The sequence below is a fragment of the Penicillium nucicola genome (assembly GCF_028828085.1).
Source record: "Penicillium nucicola strain IBT 29836 chromosome Unknown utg000002l, whole genome shotgun sequence".
NCBI classification, from domain to species: Eukaryota; Fungi; Ascomycota; class Eurotiomycetes; order Eurotiales; family Aspergillaceae; genus Penicillium; species Penicillium nucicola.
Window position 1 is genome coordinate 5646 of NW_026643126.1, and position 21408 is coordinate 27053.

At 48.0% G+C, this 21408-nt stretch overlaps 3 protein-coding genes across 3 annotated transcripts; 1 reads left to right on the forward strand and 2 right to left on the reverse strand.

Annotated features, from left to right (window-relative positions):
* Positions 1-266: 266 nt before the first annotated feature.
* On the reverse strand, positions 267-2413 carry N7511_001767 (NADPH oxidase family protein; the record flags this gene model as incomplete). Its single annotated transcript, XM_057124192.1, has 5 exons — positions 267-661; positions 711-867; positions 924-1033; positions 1089-1812; positions 1886-2413. 5 exons carry the CDS (start codon positions 2411-2413, stop codon positions 267-269), a joined length of 1914 nt encoding a protein of 637 aa, XP_056986351.1.
* A 980-nt stretch (positions 2414-3393) lies between these two features.
* On the reverse strand, positions 3394-5472 carry N7511_001768 (uncharacterized protein; the record flags this gene model as incomplete). Its single annotated transcript, XM_057124193.1, has 3 exons — positions 3394-4241; positions 5174-5210; positions 5266-5472. 3 exons carry the CDS (start codon positions 5470-5472, stop codon positions 3394-3396), a joined length of 1092 nt encoding a protein of 363 aa, XP_056986352.1.
* A 318-nt stretch (positions 5473-5790) lies between these two features.
* On the forward strand, positions 5791-8596 carry N7511_001769 (uncharacterized protein; the record flags this gene model as incomplete). The annotated part of the gene is made up of 5 exons (XM_057124194.1): positions 5791-5834; positions 5984-6044; positions 6096-7223; positions 7277-8030; positions 8082-8596. The coding sequence occupies 5 exons, from the start codon at positions 5791-5793 to the stop codon at positions 8594-8596; spliced, it is 2502 nt and encodes an 833-aa protein (XP_056986353.1).
* Between the last annotated feature and the right edge of the window lie 12812 nt (positions 8597-21408).

Consider the following 21408-nt stretch of genomic DNA (forward strand, 5'->3'; position numbering starts at 1 on the left):
GAAGGAGGTTGCTGTCATGAATTGGCGCTACTCTTGGCCCATCCGGCTCAGGATATATCTTTGGGAGAGCCAATCATGTATACATATCGTACATCTCCAGCACGAACAAGGGACACGCGCCCCGAATCTGAGAAATATACGTAGTCATAGTGGTCATGAGTAAAGCAGAATTCGCACGGCCATTGTTTGGTTAGCGTTGTCCGCTCAGATCTACGTCCGAATGAGCTCCCGGCCCAGCAAGATCAGTTTATCCGATCCGACATTGTTCACCGCCTGAGGCCATGCACACCCTCCATGATTTTCTGCCGAACCCACTTTTTGTGATTGGCACTCTGGCCTCCAACCGCCGACCCATCGCCTTGCCAGGATTGTCTGATATCGACCAATGTTTCTCCTGAGAGCCGCGCGGACTGTTCAGAGACCGTATGTGCAACAGGAACGGGGGCCGGCGTCCAAGTGGGCTCAAAACTTGTACCAGCACTGCAAGATTCTGCTCGCTCCGAGGCTGTCATCCTGTCGGATTTTACATGGTCGAAAGGGTCATCGCCAGTCCACCAGTTGCCAGAGGGTTCAAGGTCCAGGTCAATTAACCGAACAGTACCCGTCATTCTGGGATGAACGACACGGCGAACTGCTGCGCGTAACGGGTTGCTTGCGCATACTAAGACCAGTCAGCGCTGGCATAATCCAAAGGGTATAAGTAGTCATACCAGAAATCGCAGTTTTTCCGCCTCTACCGTCCATGAAACGTGCTAGCTCCTTTGTGATGTCAATGGGATGGAAACGGTACTTCAAGCGCGTTCGGTTGCGGTAACGAATCTGGTCCGCGGGCTGAGTGCCTAGAATATGCGTGGTGAATTGCAGGATCTATATTGAGTTAGGCCGATTTAATGTTAAAAATTCGCAGAAAGGGATCCACTCACATCAAATCCCCGGTCATCTCGATGTTTATGCTCGGGACAATCGTCTCGGTCAAACATACGGTCAAGCTCGAGGATTTGCGATATTTCGTTCCCTACCCAATGGGGATGGTCTATTTCGGTAAGCGCATGACATTGCAAATCATCTGACAAGAAGGGGACACTTACTGAAGTTTTGCAGCTTAACTTGCCACAGAACTTGTAGCCGTCGCACCGTATTCTTCCGGCTTCGGCTTTCTTCAACGAGGTGTCGTATGAACGGCAACGCACGGAAGAGTCCAATGTCTTCAAGTACAAACACGACGGTCCCGTACTGTCCCAGGTAAGGTGGGTGCCCGTAAGGACCCAGCACGCACACTGGAAAATGAACTGTGGAGTGTGCACGATCCGCAGCTTGCGCGATCCTACCAGTCACACCCTGCCCAGGTCGGGTCACTATGTGTAGCAGACGAGTTGGTGCTTCTGGGGGGTTTTGCACTGTAGCCACCGAAGCCACGTGAAATGCAGGAAGCTGCAAGCAGGATCTGACTCCCAAGCGTGGCATCCAGAGCTGCACATACTGCCCCGGTCGAGCCACCCACTCTACTGGAACCACGATATCAAGCCATAACAGCCGGTTGGAAGACCGCGCGAGGGCTTTTCGAGCGGTGATACGCCACGACCTATGGACCCACATGCTGTGCAGGCAAGTGACGGCACTCCAGGCACATCCAGCGCAAATACCACCCAGTAAAACCCATCGGTAGGATGATGCTCGGTCGATCAAATGGTAGAAAAGGGCGCCGGTGGCGATCGAAGCTAGCACATAATGGACCTCGAGGCCGAGTTGCGGCCACCGTCGAAGAATTCCAGCAAGCGTCCAAGGCATGATTGAGATGAGACTGCATCCGGCCTGTTCCATATAAGCCACTACTAGTTACTACGGGAAATGGGAAGGTTGCCGTTCTCTGTGGCGCTTCACGTACCAGGAGTGGAATGACGAGGGGAGCTCCAAACATGGTATTTCGAGCCATTGTGATTAAGATGGACCCATGAAGAAGGCAATGCAGCACGCAAATGCGGCCTAGCCACCGATGGGCCCATTGAAACGTGCCTCGTTCGACACGGTAGATGTGGGCCGGAAGACTGAAGCTCAACCCGGAGTAGAGGGGAACAAGGTGTGTGACCGCCAGGCATCCGGCTCGCCTGTGCACATCCGCCCAGCTCTGAGCATGAAAGGTGATTACAATGACGTTGGCAATCACCAAGGTTGCAAGTATGCCCCCTTGCGAGTATGACGGGATATCCAGCGACTGGAGCACGTCTGGTGTTGGCGCCCGGAAGAAGCGTCTCCAGGATACGGTGCGTTGTAACCTCAGTGGTAAATAGCTGAATCGGAGTCCAAGGCTATAAGATATCCAGCATACAAGAGTGAGGAGCCCGCAAAGACCGAATTTATCTTGGATAGGAGCCCTGGCAAGCCACTCGACAAACTTTGAAACAGGGCGGGACATGCTTTGAGGCGAGGCAATACTGGATCGCAGCAGGCTTATATCTCAAGTTCTATCGGTAAGCCAAATCAGGGCGTTCCAGTGCTTCTGCAAGGGTGGTCGAAAGCACCTTGCAATGTTGATGCGGTAATCATGCTGCTGGCGAAAAAGATGGGAAGGTCTCTTTGTACAACGCGGACTGAGATGACGGGTTGACGATTGACGATTGAAATGAGCATCACCGACAACATGAAAAACGCTATCTATTGCATAAGATGAGGCTCGTCCAGTCTACGATCAACGTTGAACCACAAGTATACACTGATCAAATCGCTGTAATATTATGCGGTTGTTCATTATCCCATACTTCCAAAGTTGAGCCCAGTCAACGTCCAGAGAGGCTTTTTTAGATGTCGCATGCCCGCCTATTAAATTGGGCAGTGATTGTCATTGTCAAGACGATCAAGGTGACCGTGGACAGCGACGGCGACCATAGATACTGTTGTGACTGTTCGCCCTTGGGGCTTTCACACCAGATTTTTCAATGACCTAGTCGTTCTGCCTATCGATGCAGTCTGGATCGGACTTGTCCAAGACGCAAAAACATCTTTTCCGAGGAAGGCGGTCGTGTCGTAGCGAACATGTCTCCGAGCTGTTTTACTGTATTGAATTGTTTCGATCTAATGTAGATTCGACAAGACCGCACCTATATCACAGCATTTGCGTTTTATAACTCCTTCTACGTACTGATGTTGCAGATCCATTAATAAGGCTTGCTACATCTAATTGTGGCACTTGGTTCCTGGTCTGAAGTTCCTCCAATAGGATGCGTGGTGAAGACCATTACAAGATATTTCTGGCTCTATTGTGAGTGTGACGGTCCAATCACAAAGTAAAGCTATCACAAGATTTGAAATACTCCCTCTTATCATTCATTTGGCAGCGTATACTTCACAAATGGATGACAGCAGCAGTAGTACCAGCCTCCAGCTTCCATGCAGGTCCTAACAGTGAGTGATGGGCTTGTGAGAAGAGGTTGCATGTATATGAGAAATTTCCAATAGCTCAGCAAGAATAGTCGCTTTCTCTCTGCTCGAAATTTCGAGTCTGAACATGAGCTTTGCCCTAGCAAGCCATGATTTACCGTTCATTCGTTCCAGCAGGGAGGAAAGTGAGTCATTGGTTAGACTGGCAGGGTCAAGCGCATCAATCGTAAAGTTTGCCGGGTCCAGGGTGGAATACATCCAGATAAACCCGTTGGAGTACTCAAAAGAAGCTGCGCTCGCGTTCCATTTTGAGACCAGCGTGTTGAATAATGGCCCGAAGATTGTAACTGGAAGGCCGACACAGACGTACGCTGCCTCTACACGACTGTCTTGAAGCACAGTCCTGAGTACCGATATAGCCTGTTCGGTGGATCTTGAATCAACAACGACCGAGTCAGATATCCAGAATTCGGTTGACCAGCGGTTGGAAGAAAAATCGCTTCTCTGCATCAAAGGACGTTGAAAGCGAGAGAAGCCTTTCCTGAGACGGCTTGTTTGTTTTTCTTTCTTTGAACCGAGAAGAATGATCTTCAAATTGGCTGAATGCGCTGTCTGCAGAATCCCAATCTGATAGTCATGCGGTTCCAGATTGCTGAGCTGGGCTTGAGGGAAGACATGAATGACGCCATTCTCTATGGATACGTATTCTCCCCGGCTATCAGCTTTGTTTGCTGAATGGGCTGGTGGAATTATGTTGGAAGAGAGAGTGACGTTAATACTCTGGCCACAGAGCTTTGACTGCTCCCACTTCCAAACGAGCTCTTCAGTCTTCGAATATATGAAAGGGACTTTGGTGACTGGGATTTCTGAGGAGTGATCAGCATGAGGACAATGCTTCCTGCTTTCTTCAGTATTTTCGCAAATGGCCATCGGAGTCATGCCATACCAACTTTTACGCCCCCAATGCGACAGAAGCGGAAGTTCCAGTACTTTTAGCATCAAGGGCGATATCAACGCGTTGCTGTAACAAAATCTTTTGACCAACCCACAAGTGTCAGTCTCTGACAATGTAGATGTACGAAAGCAGGTACGAAGTGGGCCTTGGGAATGAGATTGATGTATGAAAATATCTGAGGGCGTCTGCGTGAGACTCTGATGCTTAAGATAAAAGTTGCACTTCGCGGAGGACTAGGTGTACTTAAGTATTTCCCCGTTGCAGCCTTTCAGCAGTGCTTACGCTGAGCAGCGCTTCCATTGTGCAAAATATTTTCTTTCTTGGTGAGAGTAGAGAGGCGCACATGTTGATCGAACTGTTTGAGACTTTTGGCATCGTGGGAGGCGTTTTGTCACTCAACGTTGGATACAGCACAAGTTCTTTTTGGCTATAATTGTTCCGTGCAACGCGTGACAACAAGCTTACAAAGAGCAGAATTAAAGGTGTACATTGATGCATCCAATGGAAATACAGAGACTATTTTATTTGTGAGAAGGTTATACTAGGACAATGTGCAATGGACAAGATGCAGATGCCTAACAATGTATGTAGATGTTCTCTACTATGCCAACATGGCTAAATATCTGGGAAAACAACTCAAATGATGGCCTTCTTGCTAAACAGCGACATTGCTTAGCACGCACAACAGAGAGCCACTTTCCTGACAAATTGAATAATGAAAAGCTGCAATACCAAGTCCAAATCAAACCTCCAAATCCCTCCTTATCTGTGGTTTTTCCTGCTCCCAGGACTGCCATATCACTAAATATTGTACAACGGGACCGCCGTTTTGTTCGATAGTACGTTTGGTAACTATGCATAGCGGGACTTTCTGGCCATTCTGAAGATGTCAGCTTATATACCTATACCCAAAACGGTATCCCCAATTGACTTACAAAATTAGAAGAGTCATTGGAGGAATACTGGCTGTCATTGAAAGACGCAGAGGATCTGTTCGAATAGGCCGATTGTTCTCCATCGGATACCACGAATGCGCGGTCTTCACTTGTCTCCGAAATATCATCCTCTGAGATAAGATCATCTGAGTACTCGGAAATGGACTCTTGTGCTTCACAGTCACTGAGTTCGTTGTGCGAAGACATGGCTCCGACAAAATCAATGTCTTCTTTCGAGGCCGTCTCAGGTAGACAAATTGGGTGCGAGCAAAATATTGGGTAATATGGTGCATGTCGCGGGTCCAATCTGGTTCGACGCCCAGTTTTATAACCACGGGTCTATTCGATCTTCGCACTTATAACTATAGCCAGTGTTTCAACAGGCGAGCAAGGGCCAAAGAAATGTAGGGGTGCTTCACCCGGCTTATGGTACAAGACCAGTGGTCAGTTGATTCACCTGATGAACCCATGATCAACAGGGTTGCAGTAAGAGATTTTGCAACGTGTACCCGCGTTGACTCAACAATGACGAAATTCACCGAACTCAGCACCAAGGCAGGAATGGATGGGTTCGTCAGGACAGCCATATATAATATCTGACGCGAACACTGATTCCTGGGACCCAGCGGTTACTCTGAAATAAAATTCTCACATCGATCTCGCTTGGTTTCCTCTCATTTAAACCGGCTGGTCTTCTCGCAGGTGAAACACCTTCTAGCGCGATGTGTTCGATTGGGGTAGACATAGACTCGTCACCTACCCCGGTATCGCGGTGTTCGGTATGTCTTCACCCGGAGTCAGTGAAGTGGTTCTTACTTAACGACTTACAGCCTTCCGCTGGCCAACCGAGAACCCCCTCGGCCAATCTCACGCGATTCGCACCTGACCGCCGACACTGGGTACTCTACGAGACCGCCCAGGAGAACGACTTCTTATCCTGGTGGCTGGAGACCGAATATGGACAACAACTGACCAAAAATGGACAATACAATTTCAGATGGTCGACTGAGTCGCGTTCTTCGAAGGTGTGGAGGCACTTTGACCAGGTGGCAGAGGTCGGGTCTGGTCGACCCAAGGTCGTGTGTCGGTCTTGCCTGGCGCCGCTGAATCACCCTCATCACCCACATCACAAATCTCATGGGACCAGCACAATGGGCAAGCATCTGAAATCTACGTCTTGTCGCAGAAGCAAGGAGAAGGTGGCCGTTTCTGCTGTCACCTCAGGCCCAATCCAGGTGGCCCGTGCGGGATCGGTCCCCCCAAGGAGCAGATTCGACCAGGCGCAGCTGAAAGATCAGCTTCTGCGGACAATTACAACCGCAAACCTTTCATTTGGAGTGACAGAAGAACCCACATTCAAGGAATTGTTGAACCTGGTCTATGCCGGACCCCACGGTTTGGAGCTTCCCTCGTCAAAGCAACTCCGCCAGCATATGCACGATGTGGCAAGTAGCTATCAAGAGTCGCAATTGCAGGATCTGCCCGGGGACTCGAAAGTGTCAATCGCCTTGTGTTGCTGGAAAAGTTCATTGGGACAAGATTGTCTGGCTATGATAGCGTATTACTTTGATACAGAATGGAGGTACCGAGAGGCCCTGCTTGGGCTCGAGATGCTTTGCAGGAATGAGACAGGGACTGACCCGGGGGATCAAATATTGGCACTGATCAGGAAGAAAGGGCTCCTCCGTCGGATATTCAGCGTGATTATCGACTATAGGGTCGATGCTAACTTGGCGCTGTCACTACAAGAGAAACTTGTTTCTTCTGGCGGTATCAGCCATCTTCAGTGCTTTTTTGGCGTTCCTGGCACAGTGCAAGCCATACAGCTCTCTCTTCGGCATTTTTCTGAAAACATTACAAACTTACCAGAAAAGGTTCAAAATGTGCGAGCAATATCACACGTCAATGGTTGGACTGACCCCTCGAACGGCGACGAAATTATGATTGTCTTGGAAAAGGTACATCCCCTCCATCCATTGACGAGAAACATTTTGACTGTTGTGCCTTGTAGATTCGGTCATTTGCAAAGTACGTCAACGAGACCAACCAGAAGCGGAATGCATTCTTATCTCTCCAGTCCTCTTTGGTTCGACTGTTACCATTAGATGATGCAGAAGACGGCTGGAAATCGTTGTTTTTGATGCTGAAGCGAGCCAGCAGCTTGAGAAAATTTATTGACCAATATTGTTATGAAAGTGGGAATTTACAGCATAAATTAACAGATAATGACTGGCGGAAGGTCGATTACCTGGTGCAGCTGATAACACCATTCATTGAATTTACCACAGCTCTATTGGCATCGAAAGAGGCGACAGTCCACAACGTCTCTTTCGTGTTCAAGGCACTGATGAAGCATATCGACGAGTCAGCTGGGATATTAAGAAGAAAGTCAGCACCGTGGAAGCGGACCTTATTAAAGGCATTCCTGCGCCTACGGATGGAGCTTGCAGAAGTCTATGAAAACACATTCCAAAAGTTTGAGGTCATGTATGGCACTGGAACATTCGTTGCGCCCCAATACAAAGTGTCCGCATTTGATGACGCCACGTCATCACAGGGCTTGGGCTCTGCTGGGCGCTACATCGAACTTTTGAGAATCTTTCATCTACAATATTCACCCCAAATGCCCACGAGCCTGTCCTGTGCAAATGGACTATCTTGTTCCCCGCAGTTGTTAGGGCTTGAGCGGCTTCTACACCCACTAGCTGGTCCGTTCCATAGTTCGAGAGGTGAGCCAGATGAAGTTGATCAATATCTCCAAGAAGGTCTGTCTATACTGTCCAGTGCATGTTCTATTCGACACTGACCCACTGCAGGGGCTGTCAATATCTCGCCATGCTCGTACTGGAAAGATCGTCAACACGAGTGGCCAGTTCTCAGTCGATTGGCCCGAGATCTACTCTCTATTCCAGCTACAGGCGCTGGTACGGAACGTCTTTTCACCGTTATAGAATATGTCCATGCACGTGGGGGGTATTTGGATGACTCTGCTATGCAAGACTGGGTGATGTATGTGTATTCACAGGGATCAGAAAAAGGTCACATATTGGTCGACCGGTTGGATCATGATACGGCTGACGAAGAATGGGGGCACTTTGAAGTAGAGACGCATAGACCAAGCCCGATCAGCGATGATGAATGGGACTCAGTCCAGGAAGATATCTGCGAGCCCTCGGGGGATGACGAAAACAGCGAGGTAGACACAGTGATTCTGGAAGACTCACCTATGGATGCGGATGCAAGGGAAGAAAGCTCATTTCTGCTCCAGCCTGTCACATGGTTCATCAATAGTGTGCGAAGAAGGTTTTCAAACAGAATAACTGTGACATAGAGTTGGTAGTATGATTTGCCAGTATGATTCAAAAAAAATGCGCCGTTCCGCCTTTTCTGCAACATAGCACTCGCATTGCGAAGTAATTGCCGCTGGTTCGCATTGAGCCACGCCGAAGTCAAGGACATGAGTGGATACAGCATTTGCAGCTCGGTTCATATCATAATTCTCAACTTCAGCATGGTCAGTCTTACTGGAGTTGTGACAGACATGGTTGCAATGGGCAAGCGCCCTGCGCTTGGTAGATCTTGGTGATTACTCGCAACTCTTTCGGTACAATTTTCATCGCTTCATATCTTGCAAGTTCGAAAAGTGTAGATAGCACTTGTAGCATGTGTATGTGAATTGTATTATTGGTGGAGTCATGTGCGTAATGAAGTAGTAGTGCGTATCAGGCTGACAGGTCAATACCATCAGTACAGGATATCCACCAATAGCGCACGTTCAGACTCTATCCTACAAGCACCAGATTTTGGACCCTTAGCATCAGTGAAGACCGGGCCACGACACCACATCAATCTACTCTATTGTACTCTCATCGAGGAAAGATCTATGCTGCTTCCGGTACATGTATCTATTATGGCCCTGGTAGCTCGAGGGAGCTTTCCGTTCCTGCTGCTGCCACGTGGTTTTAAAGCCTCATGTGGTTCTCAAACGATGTTGGGTCGCTTTTTCATATCTGATAACGGGAATGTGTTCAAGTACATGTGTTGGATTCTTGAATGAAATATAAAGGTCGAAATTTCGATGGACACCAGCAATGCACGAAGAATTGGATCTATCACCCGAATTATTGTGAGGAAAATTCGACAATCTCACCTCAACCCCTCATATGACCAGCATAGCGCGCGCAAAAGGGGATGAACAAGTGCTTATAAATGGCTTGAATGCATAAATTAGCATACCCAAATACTGCGCACCGCAGCCGACACCAGCGCATGTTCTGTCCAGTTATCATCTGGATTATAAACAAACGATGACCCTCAGTAAATGATCCGACGCTGAAATGGAATCTAATCTACCTTCCAACCCCGAAATCAACAAACATCAGATGCAACAATTCTTCGCACGCAATTGTAGCCAGTGAAAAAGCACATACCATCACATTTGAAAGTTGTACACCTTTGGGGCCTGCTATATCAAGAGAAGCACGATGCTCAGACTTGGAGTGCAATTTTTATTTTATTAGCAAGCAACCAATCGTTCGGTTCTCGCAAAAGTATAGATCGTTATACTCTGAAACACCCGTAAGGAACATGACAATTCCTCCTCGATCTATGACCATCATAGAGGATGAATTCCGACGCTTGAAATGCATTCGAGAGATTGACCTAGATGATCATGTTTTGGCATTTCTCCAGGAAGCCCAGTCAACACTCGCATACAAAGGACTGCACAACCCGCGAGGACCTTTTAAACGGTCCCTGATCCATTACGCGGCAATGGGTAACTGCACCGAGCTGCTCCTTTATCTTCTACAAGATGGCACCGCGAAAGACGACATCGACCAGAACAAACGTACGCCTCTCTCCTGGGCTGTAGAATATGGAGCATGGGATGCTATGAAGATCTTGCTCGAAAACGGAGCGGACATCAATTCCATGGATGATATGTACACAACACCCTTGACATGGCTGATACGTGCGGGTCAGGGCCCTAACCGATCAGCCATGATAAATTATCTGACGAAGCATGGTGCCACGAAGAAGGGAGCTACACGAGCTTTGATCAAGAGAAAGACTACGAGAATGTTTTCCTAGACACTGTTGTATTACCTTTCTTGGTTGTGAGGAGGCTGTTTGATCTGTGACCTGGCTGAAGGGATCTCCCGACTCCTTGTATTGTTCACAGTGCTCAAATTGTCTGTTTTAGAAGACGGCGAATCTGCAATCCAATCATTCCTTATCGGTCTCCAATCAATCATAACCTTTGTTGATGCGGTCAAGTTCTACTGTAGCTACCTTCTTAGTTAAATTCCCGAACATCAAGCTTAATGGAGAAGTACAATAGGCCAAAGGGAAAATGGTTGAGACTGCCAAAATGATCGACTTATAGGACGGTCAGAATACAGATTAGTTTTAGGTCTTCATTTTCCGCAAGTCCGACGAACTAGGCGAGCAAACATTTAGTATTCCATGATTTGTCTTTTCACTCCTGTATCGTTTCCATTTCATGTGGTGTGGCCATTGCATCAACAGCAACCCTCTATTTCTTATGTATTGCTAGACTAGCCTTTGCCAGGAAAGAATCATCGTGAGACAAGGCGCTCTATTGTAGTTCAGAGGTATATACCTGGTTCCTGATTGTGACGGAAAATATGTGATTATATATACAAGTAGGAGCCAATCTGATTAGGAATCAACCTGGTTGTCTGTATAGATATCTCGGAGCTAATTGGATAGTGCGGCTTGCTTCCTGATCTGCACCAGCCTCATATCACAACACAATTGACAAGACCCAGTACTAAGACGTAGTCCATACGCTCAAAACTCTGGCCAATTAAAAGAATCATAAAATACTTGCAATACACTTGGGTCCAATGCACCAGTCTAGTAGTGCACGGAAAGGGAAAACGTACAAATACCTTGTCTACGATGCTACACGGCCAAGCAAGATAAATGTCTCCTCTAACCAAAGTTCTTATGATATTTATGTTTGAAAATTCACTTGTTTGTTTCTTATTTCCATTCCAACGACACAAATTGAGCAGCATAGAAAGAGCAACGAGTATCGGTGTTAAGACATTTGGCCTAATCTCGCACCACAGTGCATAGTACTGCCTCCGTATGCCCACCATCTGATGTCCGTACTATTCTCGCACCAGACCAGCTCCACTTTGTCGAGATTCTTAGATATGAGGGCGAATGTATCGGAGTAAGCGCGTATAAGTCAAAACCCAAATCCAGGCCAGCTTGATACCTCTCAATTTCATTTCCGTCGCGCCCATCTCTCTGAGATAAGCTTCGGTCGCCGCTAGGCTTGTCACATCAGGGTCTCCGCCGTGTAACAGCCAGGTCAATGGCGTGCCACTCTCATAATCTGAGGCATTGATATTTGCTCCTTGCGCTAGGAGGAGTTTTGCAACAGTCAATGAGCCGTACTGGGCAGCCCAGGAGAGGGGAGTGCGCCCCCACTGGTCACGGGAATCCACATTGGGCTTCCTCTTTAGGAGATAGAGAAGGAGATTTGTGCAATTTCCCATGGCAGCATAATGTAGGAGAGACCTCTTGAAGCGATCCCGTTTCTTGAAACATCCTCGCGACTGAAGCGACGAATGAGCTTCTTCCACAAATGCCACTAGATCGTCCTGAAGAGCAATCTCCACGACGAGTTTCAGGCGGTCAAACTCGGATTCAGTGTCGAAATAGCTATGACTGGCTTTCATTCTCAATGAGGCAATTGAGCGTGAGGAGTAGAGCTCGAAAGAATGTAAAAGAGACTTTAAACGGAATTGTTCAGAACTCAATGGAAAATTCTCATATATTTGTCAAAGTGCCCTTGGATGAAGAGAAAGAGATATCAGGTCACTCCGAGCGTGAGGAATAATCGACTCCAAAGTGGTTGGATAGCTATCGTGGAAAGCAAAGACGCAGGGAGTCGAGGTATTTATATTTTTGGATCATTACTCAACAATCAACTTTGATGCCGAGCAGGAAATAAAAGACACCGGTGCCTAGTTGAGGCCTGTTGTAAGCCATGCATTCGTATAGCCAACATTGCTTGTATTCGGTTGACGGCTCCTGGGACGGGTAAGGTTTCAATATGCGGAGCAAAGAAGCATTTCAAGTTGGATTTACGCGCATGAAACCAGAGGCACATCTTTTGCTGGGAACGGAATCTCGTTGTAAATTTGGGGCTTGAAGGGCCCTTTAGTTCATCAAGGCTATAATATGAAAAATGTAGCGTCGAAATCTACCAGCCTACGCTTTAGTGTTTAATCGGGAAATTGTAGGACGGCTCGGGTACATTCAAAGTTCCGCTTACGAAGTCTCTCATAGTCTATTTTTGCGGTTTTCAACCAAATGCAGAATGAAAACCATCGTCATCAAATAGTTGGTCACGCTGCTGTTGACGTTTGATAAGTTCCAGGAACTCGTTTCTTGACCCTGAACTCTGTTGCTCGTAGTCGGACTCAATATATGCAACGTACTAAGGTCATGATGTTGAATGCGCCTCATCTTTGTTCAGAAAACAGACAGCGTTTTCATAATTTGCCACAGACAACATGCAGCCCCTAGATCTCTCAAGGTAAGTCTATAAAAGTCTCTACCGCCTTTCCCCAGATACTTGACTACACAACACAGGACTGGCCGTAGCACACAAGACATCTTCAGATTTCAAGCCTATTCACCTCGCCTGAAGATAAACAAGATGCGGTTCTCCGTCATCATGATTCTCGCTAGTGCCTATGCAAGCGGCTCGCTCGGTGGCACTCTAGAGATCATTGATATTGATGGTCAATGCGCGATATGGTCATATGACAACCATGGCTGCACAGGGTCTTCAGCATATTTTGGCCGACTCAAGGGAGAGACATGTTCAAGTAAGTGGATTCTTATCAGGAGAGTTAAGGACGAGAGACTAACGCACGGGCAGCGGAGGAAGTCACAAACGGCACTAATCGCTACCCCGTTCACGGGGTAGAGGCTTGTGGCGCAGAAGAGCATTCGTCAGCTGCATGGATTGAAGTGGAAGACTCTGGCCTGGTGAAATTCTTCAATTACCAAGGATCTACATCGACCTGTGCCTTCGAAAATGGACTCAAGCATGGCAGTCGGTGCGATGCTACAGATTCGGAATCTTCTACCAAGACGTTGTCGGCTTTGACCACAGAGAAATCTGCGTCAAAAATTTTGGACTCATCTTCGACAACATTTCAGACATCATCTTCTCCTAGCTGTTCCAATGTTTGAAACGCTAAGTGCAGATGGGAAAATGGCCTCCTTCCCAGCATGTACCGGGCATACCCTTCACGACTTTACCGTCACATGTTATTTCTGTCTTTCTTAGTTAAATATATGTTGCCAATGCTTGAATTTACTGTTTTCTCGAGATTCTCATGAATCAAGGGCAAAGTAGAGAGAAATGTGTCGCAGCAACGTCACGGAATAAACGTAAACCGGTATTCCGGCCGCTTCGCATGTTAGCGTCAGTATCCCATCTTCGGGGACGATTGCGTCATTGGAAATTGAATAAAATCTTGAGGCTGTCCCATTAAGATGACTATAATTCTCAGCCCAGAGAAAATCCAACCATTGCCGGTGTCGAGTTTCTCGATAACATTCGAGCTCGAAAACAAACACACGGGAGCCTGGATACTGCACATGCAACCGACAGACTCAAGGCATATTTTTTGCTTTGATAATCAGGCAAGACTAGGTTGATCAATTTTCTTTGCTACTACTTGAATCGATGAATCACATACCGCAGGTCACCCTAATACTGTAACGAGAAGCAATTGGCGAAGCGCTTGTTCTCTATATGTTGCTCACGAATATCTCCTGGGGATGGTGTGACATCTTATGGGTGCTTGGATTTTATCACTACGCTATTTGGCCAAAAGTTACTGTGCCTGGTCAGCGATCCCCAAGCTACTACATGTTTTAGAACTTGGACACATATTTATGAGCTTCAAAAACATTGAAGACGAATCCCTGTGTCAATACATCGTTACCATACTATGCACCGACTAGTATAGCTAAATTGAACCGTGGTCTGGAATGGTGGCCCGTCACGCAGGCCACTGATCAGGCGTATACGGCGCATACTGCACCCGGGTGCTTGATTCGACGCATTGTCTGCTCAAGAAAACATTGCATGCGAGCAGCCACACAGCCATAGAGATAGCAGCCTAGAAATCTCACAGAGATCAAGAAGCCAACTGTGGCGTTGGTAAGTTACAGCAATGGCATATGAAGCTGGCTAGGGAACGCCACAGCCACTGCAAACTACAGTACAACAACCACGTGAACAATTTTTTAGCTCTGATAATCACCTGGAGAACATTAGAATACCACAAAAGCTGTACCAAGCGATCATGTAAAGATCAATGTAACAGCCCGGTATTGCTAAGGTGTTATTCTCGTTAAACACCAGAAGACAGATCCTACCACTGTACTAGGAAAGTGATGCCAAGGATATCGTGGTACGAGAACTTTGAATGGTGCTAAAAATTGCGCAGATGTCTCAAGCCTGTAAAAGCGCATATCAATTGACAAAAGTGCCAATTACAAAAAAGATGCATATTGTTTAGCTCATTGCCTAGTGATCCCGCAACAACCGTAGTTTTGCATCGCGAGATGACCTGTAGCGGAAGCACGAGCCCGCAGGAAATGCAGAACCGGCCGCCGGCATCTTCATTCTATTGCTAGCCCTGATTGTGGCCGTAAGCCCTCTGCATATTCCATCATTCAATATGATAGATTCAGTTTCTGAGTCCCTCACTTGCGCGGACCTTGTTCTCACGTCTGGCATTGTCACTTTGGAGTTATCCTCAAGAACATGATGTTGGTGCATCCCAAAATCCATCACTGGGGTCAACATGTCTAATTCTCATTCCTTTACTAAATCTTGATTGCATCTCAATGTCATGACACCGCATTTTCGATACCGTCGGGCGAGAAAACCCAGGGTCCTAAAAATGATGTAACCTCAATTTCTAGTTCATACGTATGAATGCTTATGGCCTATGTGGTTCTCTTTGTCATGGATGAAAAGGCATAAATATCTCCCACTGGTCACACATCAATTCATCTCAGAACGATCATTGCTCTGACTTGCCAATATGCCATCCAATGGTATTTCCAAAAACTCGGACTCAAAGTCTGTTTCCAGCGTCGAAAAGGCACTGAGGATGGCCGATAGCGGGTCACTCTCTCAACAAAAATTGGAAAGTGGAATGCAACAAGCATCGGTATCGCATACGAATTCGAATGGCAGAAACCAGCCCTCCCGGGACGAAGATCATCCTGATCAGGCGCAGCAGAATGCCCCTGCGGACAACGGCCCAACATCACAAAGTAATGCGATCATCGAATCAGTAGAATCAGATGAGATCGAGATGCAGGATCTTTCTGCAAGTCGCAAGATCGAAAACCAGCAACAATCCACGCAAATGGGCCCACTGGACGTACAGAGTGGTCCGAACCGTCCAAGTGTGTCATCATCGCACGAGCAGAATACCGATAAACTGGTTGAGGGTTTGAGATGTCTAGCGATCCTCGATCCGCCTAAGAAACCCAAGAAAGATCGCCTCACGCAGGATCAAGATTTCGAATCCGATGTCATTGTGGATGGATGGGGTACTTTGAGAAATTCGTCCTTCGTGATCGTGCAAGAGGGCCCACCCCACGCAGCCACATACAGATTCAGGTATAAGAAAGACTACACCAATGATCGTACCGCCAACATTTCCGACCGAGATTTTCGAATTTCTGATATAAGAGACCGAGCTGTTAATGGAAAAAAGATTTATCGGTATTCGAGCGAAAACGTCGTCTGCTTCTCCGGAGCAACATTCGAAAACCTGGATGCGAGGTTCTCGACACGTGACACATGCTCATACGTGAGAGTTCAATGGCAGGGTTTGAGAAAAGAAGACCAAGAGATGTGCAAAATTTCGCAGGGGTATTCATGGATTCCAAGAGCCAGTTTCGAACGATTCTTCAAGAGGTCAGAGGCAACCGTGGCAAAGATCAAGCAAGTTTGGGATACCCAGGAGCGGCAATACATGGCCTGGGCCCAGGAATCTGGAAGGGGGAATGGTAATCGTTCCACCACGCCATGTCCATTGAACGAATCGTTGAGCCGGCTTCAGCAACAAAGAGCCACTTCTCGCTTGAGAACACCTGCTGTCAGGACGTTCTATCCAGCTTACGATCCTGACGGTAGCCCTCCGCCGTCTCGGCACCATGATGTGGCGGGCATCAGATTCAATCCTGTCAGCCATGACGTGAAAACGGAGAACATCAATTCTCCTACCTGGTCAGAATCAGCGTCTGCCAATGCTATGTCAAACGAGTCATACAATCGAACTGCCTCGGAATCTCGATGGGAGACTCCTATTGTTGAATTCAGCAAGGCGGATTTCATGAAAAGAAAAGCCACAGAGGGTCAGTGGGAACAGAAAACTCCCTCGGAAAGGGAAGTACTGCAAATCAAGGCTGAGGCTCTTTTTGAAATTTACAAAGCGACGATGCTACAGAATAACGCAAGAGAGGTCCACAATTTGGGGACGGCCGACAGTGTGGAGGAACTTTGATTGCTGATTGGGGAACAAGCACGTCCAATTTACGCGCTGATTTCACTGCTTTTACAGTACCTGCTTGGATTGCAAAAAATGAAAGAGAAAAATCACAAAAAAAAAGATTAGTTAGTTAGATATTTACTTTAGGCATACTCATCTTGACTCCATCATGATTCTGTGTTGTAATATCAGACGGGTGCAGATCAGGAACTAAGCCGCGCCGTCGCAGTGAACTCCGAAACGTCGGCGTGATGGTCTCACGTATGTACAGATGCGAGATGACATTGTAGGTGAGTAATCAATATTGAGAGCAGCTGTAGTCGACTCTAGATGCAAGATTGACTGTCGCGTGTAGGTGAATCCAGACTCACCAAGTGGGTTCCGCGCAGATCGTATCTCCATCCGTCCTGTATATCTCCTGACACACCCCGAATCAAAGCCGCATACCTGTTGGCAACTTTGTGGTTTCTAGAGGCGTAGGCGAGACTTCTTGGACTACCTGTGGGTCTTCAAGGAATTATTTAATGGCGCAGGTTTGGGCGCAGGACTGATGAAGGTGTTTTGTCAGGGCTTTTCACAAACTCAGATGGTAGTATGGTGGCTCTAGGATTCCAAAATATGCTCCCAGGGGCTTTCTAGCTCCTGGGTCTGCTTGGTGTATTCCCAGAGCCATTGTCTTATTCAGTCAGGAACATAGAGTAATGGTCCCAGGGGCAGATCTCGTCTTCCTGGAACCTAGAATAGCCCCAGGAGCTAAAGTGTATGGGATCACCTTCTGAAGATGACACTGAGTCCGAGAGTCATTATATTGATTTTCAAAGTCAAATCGATAAGCACAAGAGTGTGTTAGTCTGCTGCCAACTTTGAGAGGTGTGTTTTCCGCCAACAGTCTCCGTTCCCACGTGACGCAACTCTAAGATGTATCTTTCTGTTTCATCGCGCTGTTCGGTACTGTAGGATATAAAAGCATTTCGTGACGTGGTTGTTAGATTACAGACTAGTACGGGCATAGCCAATCGAGTACTTCAGGGTGTGGTTTTCTATACTATGGAAGTGCAAAATGGATGGGGGATCAGCTTAGTATGGTTGTTAAGTCCCTTACGATCGTCAGGCTGGATATTCTTCGGGCGCGCTAAACATTGCGGCTCCCTTTGGTCGACAGAACAGCCTGCCAGCACAGCTCAGCTCAGCGCTTAGTCATTTCGTCATACGCGAAGCAGTTTGCAGCCTTTGATTACGATGTAATGGTAAGGTCGCTTGCGTTTTACTTTATTCTTGAGTCGAAAAATCAAAATTGCATTTTCTACTAAGTTTATTCCAAAAATCAACCACAGGTATGATGCCCGTTGCTGATCACAATTCCGTCACAATTCCGAGCGTCTAATCAAGCATTACCGGATATGATTGAGACCCATTTTGCTGAAATCCCCGTAACATATTTCGCTGATCTCACCTACCGAGTCCAAGTCAGTCGTGCCGACCGACGGAGCGGTGCAGTAGACGTGGCTCGTGGTGGATGGGCCCCTGATAGTCTGGCGGAGCGACGGAGACCACTTCGCTCGATTGCTGCCGGCAATCCCTCCGACCGCTGACGCGACTGACTCTGAGGATCGTTCGCTGAAAACATTCTGACGGCTGCAAGTCCTCCATTGGGCGACGATTGGCTGGCCGTGTTGACAAAATGTGTCTCGGCATTAGAAGAAGGGGCTGGTAAAGGGCGAATCAAGGCGTCCAAGGCTCCTTCGTTTCGACTGTAGTCATCAGTATCCTGGTCGTCGCAGAAACAAATCATCGACACTTACCACACACAGCATGACGTGCCAAAGCCCGTATCTCGCTTGTCCAACCACTCTTCCGCGCAGGATAGATGAGAATGTGTTTGACACTGTGGGCAACACAAGATCACGGACTCGTTCGCATGTTCTTCATCCTCGGCCAGGCAGAACACACAGTGAATGCTGTTGACCTCATCGCTGGGCGTGATACGCTGGAACGTCAAACTCTGGAACCCGGCCAGGAGATTGGTTGCTGAAAGGAGAACAGCTGGTCGGGCCGGCGACACTTGCCACGGGACACTGTCGGTCCGCAGCGTTGTGGAAGTCACATATGGATTCGATGGCAGCACTGGCTTGGGGTTTGTTGGCAGTACCTGCGTGTCTTGTCTGAGCCCGCGCGATGATCGGTCAGTTTCGTCGGACTGTGGCGTGCGTCTTTGAGAGACTGACAATGTCTCACGCTGGCCCGAGTGCTCAACAGCTGATGAACAGGCTGTTCTGGAGCCATGTGGTACTTGTGTCTGGTTGCGGACGGCGGCGTCATACCACTGCTGGCCAAGTTGTTCGGTCTGTCGTTGCCGATGCCATCTCGCGCAGAGAAAGTCTCTGGCAATGTCGCAGAGCTTCGATTGCAAATTTGACAGGTCAAACGACTCTCTCGCGAGAGTGGCCAACTTTTGATGCCCTATCTTGGTGTCCCCAACTTTGATCGAGTTCTTGCACGGCTCGCCTTTTTTCGTCATGCCGCAACAGGAGCCAGGACCACTGTGAGGGATTTCGCAGACGGAAAATGGGTTCCAAGGCATGGTAGTCATTGATGTGGTCGTGATGTGCTCGACAAAGGCAGAAAATGCTTTGGATTGTTGGTGGTGTTGGGCAATCTCTGCAGCGTCCCCTCGTCAGCTTATATACCATCTCCGTAGGCTCTTGCCCTGCATGTCTGCGTGCCTTCTGGCATGCAACGCCTTCCTTGGAACAGACGATACGTCGAGAAATGCATTCGCATGCAGTATGCGTCGGTATACGGCCGATCAGCAGCCTGCGAGAAGGCATGTCATTCCATATCACTGCTGCGCAATCAGCTGCACTTGTGGCTGTAAATTATGATGACCATGCATTGGTACAAGGAGTGGCTACTGCGGTAGGCAGCATAGTCGACACATTCTGGGTTGCCTATTGAAATTTCGAAGTGCGTGGTAGGTTGTGATTTATCTCTATGTCACTAGATGCAGATGTGGGTACGTAGATAAATTCGGGCTCCCGGGGCCATTGACACTGCCAGGAACTCATTTGGCGTTCCCGGGAGCTGGACTCCAGATTCTCTAACACCACCTGAACATTGTTGTCAAGGCTTTGATGCTGCCGTGTAGTTGCTACATCTCTCGGAGGAGTGAGAGGCTACACTCCTAGGTGAGAGTAAAGGTCAGTATAAAGAGGCCTGCTATATCCAGTGTTCGAGTCTCTCACTACACCCTCTGCAGTTCCCATGCTTCCTCGCTTGAATCTGTCCAATCATGGTCTGTCTCAATTGGCTCTTCCTGGGTCTACTGATAAGCTAACACATTACAGCCAAACATCAGAGACCTGCCCAACGAGCTCTTGCTGTGGATTGTGTCGCATTTGGATGGCACTGCATTATTTTCGCTCGCAAATTCATGCACCGACCTCAATTTCAGACTGCAGCCCAGCATCTGGAAGTACAATGCCAAATTTCAGAACAGCAATCTGTTGCATCTGGCCACCAAGGACGACAATGTTCACCTTTTCAAGGCTGTGCTCCAATATAACGCCAACATCAATGCATTCTACCGCGGCAAAACTTCTTTGATGCGGGCGCTCCAGTACTCTTCCGCTGCTGTGCGTGACTTCCTACTCAATCGGCAAGACCTAGACATCAACATTCAAAACCACGCACGGGAGAACGCCTTGTCGTATGCCCTCCAATACGGAACCTTTTCCATCGTCAAGCGCGTTCTAGAACAACCCAGTGTTAGAGTGGACGTCAAGCACAAACACGGCCGAACGGCGCTCCACTCAGCAGTCTTGGCAGGCAGAATAGGGGTCGTGCATTTGCTACTTTCGAATGGCAGCGACCCTGATATACGGGACGATTCAGGTCATTCACCATGGGACTGGGCATGTCGCTTCAATCGGCCCGTGATGGAACTGATATTTTCAAACAATCCGCAGTCTGAGGCATATATTGGTACACAATCATCACAAGATGCTGAGCTACCTCTTCACCAAGCAGTGTCCTATGGGTCGGTAGGAGCTGTCAAACAGCTTTTCAGACACAAGGGTCTGAATTTGGAACTCCAGGACCGGAAAGGCTATCCGCCGCTCCATCTTGCCATTCAAAGCAGACGCCTGGAGATGGTCAATATACTCCTCAGTCACCCCCGTGCCAACGTGAACTGCAAAGACAAGAATGGCAACACGCCACTGTGGCTGTCGACTTACTTGTCATGCGACGAGATAACCGACAGGCTGTTGGCGGAGAAAGACGTCAACATTAATTTTGTTGGTGGCGGAAGGAGATTCCAAACGTCGTCTACGTCTCTTCACCACGCCGCAATCAGATTGGACACCGTCCTCCTAAAACGGCTACTTGCAATACCGGGGATCGCTCTGAATCTCTGCGTTGCAGGCCAGACTCCAATTTCCGTGGCCGCGTATCACGGACGTGTGAATACGGTTGCTTGTCTTTTGAGTGTGCAAGGTGTAGAGATCAATGGACGGGGCTCCATAGATCCGCCAATTTGTCGAGCGGTTGCACACGGTCATCTCGATGT